The 9,209-nt window shown below is 38.1% G+C and overlaps 1 protein-coding gene across 1 annotated transcript; it reads left to right on the forward strand.

The window, feature by feature from the left end:
* Positions 1-1,588: 1,588 nt before the first annotated feature.
* On the forward strand, positions 1,589-3,815 carry LOC139120538 (insulin-like growth factor-binding protein complex acid labile subunit). The gene has a single exon (XM_070685010.1). The coding sequence runs from the start codon at positions 1,680-1,682 to the stop codon at positions 3,234-3,236; it is 1,557 nt and encodes a 518-aa protein (XP_070541111.1). The 5' UTR covers positions 1,589-1,679; the 3' UTR covers positions 3,237-3,815.
* Positions 3,816-9,209: the final 5,394 nt, after the last annotated feature.

Below are 9,209 nucleotides of genomic sequence, written 5' to 3' on the forward strand. Positions count from 1 at the left end.
TTTCATTTCTTTGCTGGATCAACCTGTAAATTCCTACAACAGGTGCATCAATCTATTAACCAATGAGAACATGTCTTGAGATGAACAACAGGCCTGAAGACATGCATATGCTGATGTGCAGTCTGCTCAGAAGGTTAAATCTGATTGGTCGATTGCCATTATTCACACCAACATAGGGTGTCTTATATTATAACTGTAAGATTCAGCCACCCTGTTGGATGTCAGCTTCCGAGACGCTGCACATCAGCCCACATGCTTTGGTGCAGGTGTCATCCCAAAGTACTCATCACACACCTTTGTTTTCCTGCATTTGTCCAGTGGGTTAAGTGCTTTTTATGCCAATATTGTCATAACTTTATTTGCAAACATTTTCATGTAGTAAATTTGTTGATGATGCGAAATCAAAATCATAATTCCACAGCTATTCATCAGGTTGTTTGTTGTGTTGAGAAATTTAAAAAGCCAATATTTAGACACTAAAATCCTTATGCATTCTTTAAAGCTATCTAGGAGTACAAAAGCCAATAGTGTAATCATAACCTTGTAAAACTCAGTTTTTTGATAAGATGTTTTGACATAGGTAAATGGCTTTGGAATTTTGTAGTTTTGAAGTCTCCCCCTCACAGCTGCCAACCTTTTACTACTATCCAGAATTCTACAAACAATTACTTGCACTTTGGCCTCAATTAAACCATCACTAGCAAATAAGACTAAATTCTTTATGTAGCCCATATGGAGCCCTGGCGTTCTGTATTTACGGTCAGTAAAATAGAATGCCAAATTACTTTCAATCTTGCTGTATTACTAACCATTACTAACCATTTTGCTTGTCTTTTAGCCATACTGCTGGCCAAAGAATTCTTTCACTCACTATAAATATATTCCTAATATAAATTGCATAATTATTAGACATGAAGCCTCAACCCCGTAAGGTGTTAACTATACACTTTAAAGGAAATCTAGCCATTATTGTAACCATAACCTTTCTCTAGTCTGATAGTGAAAATAGAATTGACATGATCAAAGTTTGTGGTGAGTTTGAAGGTGATTTTGATTTCCACGCAGACATATAATTTGTATGTTGTTATTAAAAACTAAATCAAAGAAATACATCTGTGTATCTCCAGATTGGTCAAGTATTTCTAAGGTATTGTATTCCTATGGCAGCCATGTCACAAATAGGACATTCCATACAAATACTGATTTCAGCAGAGCTCAAATAATTGTTCAAAATATCTGTTCGGACAGGAGTCTTCTCCAAATAAGCAACAATGCCGGAATTTGCACAAGATATAATAATCTGATATGATATATGGAATCTGATATGTTGGACAAGAAGACACAACTCTCACTATAAAGGCAGAGGAGGTCCGTTACTGCTATACGGGACTTTCCTCTGTGAAATACTCAAGGACTTAGGGAACCTTATATGTAAATGAGCTGTAGTTTTTTCAGACACTTGACCAGCTCTGTGTGTTAAAAATAGACATCACTTGTAATCGGGAATTCCATGACAATTCCTGCAATAAAAGATACAGTGGGGAGGTGAAACCATTGGAATATAATTCTAGCCTACACTAACACTGCAGAACCAAGTATAGTGATTTCGACACTGTCCGCCGGAACCAGCAGAGTCCTGAAGACACTATTTCCATCTCTTACCTGGAAATCTTACAAAGATGTTTCAGCTTGTCGTCATTACTCTCCTACTGATGCAGTGTTGTCAGGTGGCTACACGTCTGGCCGTATGTAAGGTATACAATATGACCCAAGTAGACTGCTCTGGCAGAAGGTTTGAAAATGTTCCAGACAAACTACCAGTATTTGTGTCATATCTGGACTTGTCAGGGAATCTAATCGCCGAGATCAGTTGTGTTTCCTTCAAAGGCCTGGGTCAACTCAAAGGATTGAATCTACAGTATAATGAGCTCTCTGTAACACGAGGAAAACCTTTCAGTGGACTTTCTACCCTGGAATACCTAGATCTTGAGGGAAACAGACTTGCCGCTATTCCTGAAAATCTATTTTCTGATTTAAAGAACCTGAAGATACTCATCCTGACATCAAACACTCTGGCAAAATTGTACCCATCATCTTTTCATGGACTTTGGCAGTTGAATAAATTGCGATTGAATCGCAACGCAATTTCCACTCTACCAGATGGGATATTCCGAGAATCAACGCAGATGACAGTGATTAACTTGGATCAGAACAAACTATCCTGTTTTCCACAAACAGCCTTGAAACCGTTGCTCAAAATCAACGAAATCTCCCTGAATCGGAACAGCTTTCGTGAAAATTGCGCTGAAGTCGGGCTGGGACATTTTACCGCACTTGAGAAGCTGATGCTTTCAGGATGCAACATTCAAGACTCAATGTTAGATAATTTCAATTTTGCACAAGCCCCTACTTTACATGATCTCGACCTAAGTAGTAACAATCTGAAAGATCCAGATGCCAAACTGCCTGTAAATGTGACAGTATTGAATGTTGATGGTAATGCTATTTCAGCTGAGACATTAGCTGTTATGCTTCGAGATCTCAAACTTTTAAAAGTCAAATCTCTGAACCTTCGGGGGCAATTTGACAACCCCAGTCAGATCACAAATACCACCTTCAAAGGATTTCAAGGAACAAACTTTCAAAAACTTGATCTTTCCAGCAACTATATATACGTACTACCACATCGTGTATTTCAGTGGCTCCAGCACCTAACGACGCTGACAATAGAAAACAATAACCTTTATTCCCTTTCTAGAGGAGTTTTTCAAGGCCTTGACCGTTTAATCACATTGATACTGACCCAAAACAACTTATCAAACATCACACAAGTGTCTCAAAGTATTGCAGACCTTCGTCAGCTGCAGTTTCTACATCTAAACTTCAACGAATTCTCCGGTCAAATCCCTCCGGGTATTTTTGAAACAGTTCCCTCTTTGTTAGTATTGGACCTTTCAGACAACAGTTTTACATCTATTCATCCAAACAGTTTCACTTCCCTTCCAAATTTACAATTTCTAGACTTGTCTTACAATGCAATTCAATACTCAGTACCCCACGCTGCCTTTTCTTTCATCACATCATTGCAAACACTCAATTTGACGGGCAATAACCTTGGCAGCTGGATTCCATATTTCGATGGCGCACAGCCTCTTAAAGGTCTCACACACCTCAAAGGATTATCGATAAGTTGTTTATCTCCAAGCATCTGGTATTCTTATCTAAGACTTCAATAGTCCTGCAAAAAATCAGCTAAATTGGTTTACAATTGAGAAAGTTGAAAAATTAGACTGGTTGCTATTCTCCATACATTATAAACAGCACAGATACCCGAATCCCATTTTGCATGGACGAGTTCATTTTGAGGCAGAAGGGGCGGTTGATACCCAAACTTAGGAATTACATTTTTCATGCGTCGGCTTTATTGATGGACAACCCTATAGATTTCGGTGATTCTGATGTTGACAACATATGCCTATAAAAATTCATGCAAGCAGGGAATGCCTTGCTTTGGCTGATCCCACAGTGATCTGACAAGGTTGTCTGTAACTTGCCTCTGTATGCATTTCTCTGCTGGATCAACCTGTGAATTCGTAAAACAGATGCATCAATCTATTAACCAATGAGAATGTGTCTTGGGATGAGCTACAGGTAGTAGGACATGCTTCAGTGCAGGTTAATTACGACACTCCTTTGTTTTCTTAAATTTGTCCATCTCTTCTTAAGCGCCATTTTACCAGTGGTTTAAGTGCTTTTCACGCAAATGTTGTGACAACTTTATTTGTAAACATTTGTATGTAATAAATTTGTTGGAAATATGGAACTTTGATTCTGCGGCTATTCATTGGGTGTTTGTTGTGTTGAAGAAATTTAGAAAGCCAATATTTAGACACTAAAGTAATATTACTATCTTCAAATTTGTCTAGGAGTGCAACAGCCAATAGCGTAACTCAAAATTTGGTAAAATTCACAGTTTTTGATCAGATGTTTTGACATACAGGTATGTGAATGGCTTTGGGATTTTGAATACATTTTACATTTTCACTGTCTCCTCACATGCTGACCTTTTACTACTATTCAGAATTCTGCAAACCCACCCTTGCTCATTGGTCTCATCTGAACTACTATTGTACAAGACTAACTTCTGTATGTAGCCTGTATATGTATTTTAGCTTTTATCAGAAAAATGCAAGATACCCTCAGGTAGCCATATTGCTAAACAAATGGCAAAATGACCAGTCATACAAAGAGAGGAGAAGTAATTTGGCCATTGTTTTACCAATAATGCAGCTCCTGTAAATACAAGAATACAAGAGCTCCATGGCCACAGCCCTGGGCCTCAGCAGATGTTACTGTTGATCTGTGTCTACTTTAAACAACATCAATTGATGAAGCTGCACTATCAGTAAAATAGACTGCCGAATTTCTTTCTATCTGGCTGTATGACTTGTCATTTTGCTACTCATTTAGCAATATTGCTATCCAAAGGAATTCTTGCCCTCACTGTAAATATATTCCTAATTGCTGTAAATATATTCCTAATCGCTGTAAATATATTCCTAATCGCTGTAAATATATACCTAATTGCTGTAAATATATTCCTAATCGCTGTAAATATATTCCTAATCCCTGTAAATATATTTCTAATCACTTTAAATACATTCCTAATCACTGTAAATATATTCCTAATCACTGTGAGTATATTCCTAATTGCTGTAAATACATTCCTAATCGCTGTAAATATATTCCTAGTCGCTATAAATATATTCCTAATCGCTGTTAATATATTCCTAATCGCTGTAAATATATTCCTAATCACTGTGAATATATTCCTAATTGCTGTAAATACATTCCTAATCGCTGTAAATATATTCCTAGTTGCTATAAATATATTCCTAATTGCTGTAAATATAATCCTAATCACTGTAAATATATTCCTAATAAGCAGCTAATTTATTTTACATGAAGGCGTTTTCCATGTAGCATGTTAACCATACATTTGTAAGGAAATCTAGCAATTATTGCAATCTTAACCTTTCTCTAGTCTTAAAGTGAAACAAGAATTGATATGATCAAAGTTTGTAGTGAATTTGAATTTGATTCTGGTTTCCAAATTGACATTTAATTTGTATTTTGCTTATTAAAATCTAAATCAAAGAAGTACATCGGTGTTCTTAAGTATAGCCAAAATATTTCTTTGGTAGTCAATGTAGCCATGTCAGAATAGGGCATCACAAAGAATACAACTACTGATCTCAGCAGAGCAGAACTAAAATAATTTTTCAAAATATCTCTTCTGACAAGAGTCTTCTCCAAATAAGCAGCAATGCTTGAATGTACACAAGATCATGAGTTGAAGCTTCTGATATCTTGGACACGAAGAAGGTAGATCTCTCACCATAAAGGTGGAGGAGGTCTGTCACTGCAATACGGGACTTTCCTCTGTGAAATACTCAAGGACTTAGGGAACTTTTATGTAAATGAGGCTGTAGCTTTTTCAGAGAGACTTGACCAGGTCTGTGTGCTGAAAATAGACATCAATTGTAATGGGGAATTCCATGACAATTTCTGCAATGAAAGATACTGTGGGGAAGTGTAACCATTGATCTATTATTCTAGCCTTCACAAACACTGAAGAACCAAAGCCATTAAGTAGTAAGTAACTTCCACACTGTCCTGCAGAATCAGCAGAGACCTGAAGACTGACTTAAAAACTGTCTTTTCCTTAGAAATCTTACAAAGATGTTTACCTTTGTTGTCATCATTTTCCTACTGATGCAGTGTTGTCAGGTGGCTACACGTCAGGCCATATGTAAGGTGTACAATGTGAGCAAAGTTGACTGCTCTGGCAGAAATTTTGAAAATGTTCCAGACAAACTACCAGCATTTGCGTCTTATCTGGACTTGTCTAGGAATCAAATTCAGGAGATAGGTTCAGATTCCTTCAACAAAGGACTTGATCAACTCAAACAATTGAATCTACAAAGTAATGGGCTCAACGTAATTCATGGCAGACCTTTCAGCAGACTTGCTGCTCTGGATTTATGGATCTAACAGGAAACACACTTTCGTCCATTCCTCAGAATCTTTTCGCTGATTTGAAGAACCTGAAGATACTCATCCTGACATGGAATTATAATAATAATAATAACAAGGCAGTATTGCTGAAGACAATGAGTACTTGGGCCGTGATAAAGTAATTTTGAGGACAATATACTACTATTCAAATATGGTCTTGAATTTCCTCCTGTCAATGAGGCATTTGATTAACTGGTTATTAAACGAAGCAATGGCATGACAACGGCAAAATATGTCTAGCAACTTTTGTGGAGTTTGAGGCAGGGGTTCTTTATTTACAGCGGGAATTGCTTAAACTCCTTAAATATTCAAATTACAGCAAATTTCTTTTGTTCTCGATGGTAGATGTCTAATATTTAGATGGGCATATTTAGATTTCTACCCTATAGTTATCCCTATATACCAAAAATCGGACATCCAGCTCTATTGGCTTGCTCAGAATTAGATATGCACATAATTAATGAGGTACAATATGTGGTGTCATAAGGTGTCCCATCATACCATTTATGAAGGTGTGTAGCACTTGTGGTTACTGAGTTGTGGACAAATATATATTTGAGGTCAAAGGTCATCGAGGTCACGTGACATTTTGTCAAAATAATTGTATTGCTAAGTTATTCCTATATACCAAAAATCAGACCTCCAGCTCTATTGGCGCGCTCAAAATTATATATGCGCATAATTAATGAGGTACAATATGTGGTGTCATAAGGTGTCTTATCATACCAAATATGAAGGATGTAGCACTTGTGGTTACTGAGTTGTGGACAAATATATATATTTGAGGTCAAAGGTCATTGAGGTAACGTCACATTTTGTCATAATAATTGTATTGCTAAGTTATTCCTATATACCAAAAATCAGACCTCTAGTTCTATTGGCTCGCTCAAAATAAGATATGCACATAATAATGAGGTACAATATATGGTGTCATAAGGTGTCCTTTCATACCAAATATGAAGGTGTAGCACTTGTGGTTACTGAGTTGTGGACAAATATGTATATTTTAGGTCAAAGGTCATTGAGGTCACGTGAAGTTTTGTCAAACAAATTATATTGTTAACTTATCCCTATATACTAGTACCAGAAATCAGACCTCTTGCTCTATTGGCTCGCTCATAATTAGATATGCACATAATTAATGGGGTACAATATGTGGCGTCATAAGGTGTCCCATCATACCAAATATGAAAGGTTTAGCACTTGTGGTTACTGAGTTATGGACAATAATGTATATTTCAGGTCAAGGTCACCAAGGTCACATGATATTTTGTCAAAATGTCTGAGATATCTGCGTGAACCGATGGACTCACTGATGGACTCACGGACGGATATGAGCCAATCTATAAGCCCCCTGGACTTTATCCGTGGGGACAAAAAAACTGTTCACTGCATCCTTTAGGCAATATGAATACAATGAGAAACTAAATTTTTATTTTTCTTGGCATCATACATGCGAGTCTATGGAGAACTGCCTTATACATGGGAGTCTATGGAGGTGTAAACTAAAAAGTCCTCTAACACGGCCAAATTTGATAGCATTGTGAAACAAATCGACGTGCATCTGTATGGGGTTGGGTACTAGGCGTGAACGGACGGACGGACGGACGGACATGACCAAACCTATAAGTCCCCTCGGACTTCGTCGTCCCCTCGGACTTCGTCCGTGGTAATTAAAAACAACGCAACAGTTATTACAGCTACACCGGCAGTAGGTTCATATCCAGAGCCCCGTACGGTCTGCCGCCGTCGCTTGAAAACAATCTCATGCACCCGGCCATATGGGCAGCTGGCCGGATGCATGACTTCCCGGAGAAGGCGAGCTGTCACGTTCAAGCTCAGGATTATTTGTCGATCAAATTTCAATAAATTTACCTTACCTAGATGAAATTTTGTCTATAGGCTGAAATTTCGCCGAAGTTTGACAAAATTACATAGCACACAGCATCGTACGCAGGGCCAGCGAGAGAGTTGCCGACATCGACGGTTATTTACGAGAAGTGAAAAAAGACTGTCATTTTTGGAAGCGATCGAGTAGCTGAGGTAGGCTGGGATACGACTTGGGCCCAAGAACGCTGAATTTCGGCAGTAATTTGGCTTTTTACGTCAAGTTTCAAAATGGATTTGAAGTCACCGACCCAACGTACGGGTCTTTGCAGGGCTGTGGTGAGCGGGGCGGTTAGCTGTAGCGGAACACACAGCATCGTACGCAGGGCTAGTTGACCCCAAGTGCAAATGTGTTCGCGATCAAATCTTCCTATATTTTTTTCAGAATTTTCACAAAATCATTGCTTCTTACATCTTTTATAAAATATAAAATACTAAAATAAAACTGCGATGTGCAATGTCTCCAGATTTCTAAAATATCGTTCGTTGACCGTTCGACGCAAACTTGTGACGCAGTTGAAATTCAATACTGACCGCCAAATAATCTTTATGAGACGAGATCAGTCTAGACATCCTCCAAATTATCCAACCATTCGCATTGGAGTTCAGCTCGCTTAGAGTATCATAACATTTTTCGGCCTTCTTTTAGATCGACCCTAATATCTCCCATTTAGGAAATAAATACACAAGCTACCTCGACAAAACTTCGTGCACCATCCAAGACCAAACGCACTACAAATCTGTCTTGACGTCATCATCTCCTTACATGGTAATCGGCATACCGTATTTTTTAGCAAAGGGGACACAGAATACGTCGGAGTATTCAGTTTCAAAACGTATTACATCGTGTGATGTTGTCAAAAAAAGTCATGTTACTGCAGTGGTATAAATTACAAAACACAAAAGTTCAAATCAGTTTATTTTGGACTGGCTTTACCTAACATTTCATATTGTTTCTTATGCCAGATTTGACCACGTGCTTACTGGCGACCCCTTTTCATGCAAATTTTGTGTCAAATGATGTGTTCCCCTGGAAAAACAAACGTACGATTTCTAAATGAAGGAGGCGAAATTTGCCCTCAAGACTCGAAACCACCCCTTTATGGGGTGTACCTAGCTATTTTTAACGAGCTTCTCGAATCTGCAGCTCTATTTCGAAATGATGGTCTGGTTTTCTCAGCTCAAGGATAAGTGTTCTCCATCGCTGTGGGCATTACTATTCTCAACCGGGGGTACAGTTTCCA

The sequence above is a fragment of the Ptychodera flava genome, chromosome 20 (genome assembly GCF_041260155.1).
Source record: "Ptychodera flava strain L36383 chromosome 20, AS_Pfla_20210202, whole genome shotgun sequence".
NCBI lineage: Eukaryota > Metazoa > Hemichordata > Enteropneusta > Ptychoderidae > Ptychodera > Ptychodera flava.

What these genes read in the sequence shown, in the direction of transcription:
- LOC139120538 (XM_070685010.1), top strand. Translation starts at nt 1,680, where the DNA reads ATGTTTCAGCTTGTCGTCATTACTCTCCTACTGATGCAGTGTTGTCAG.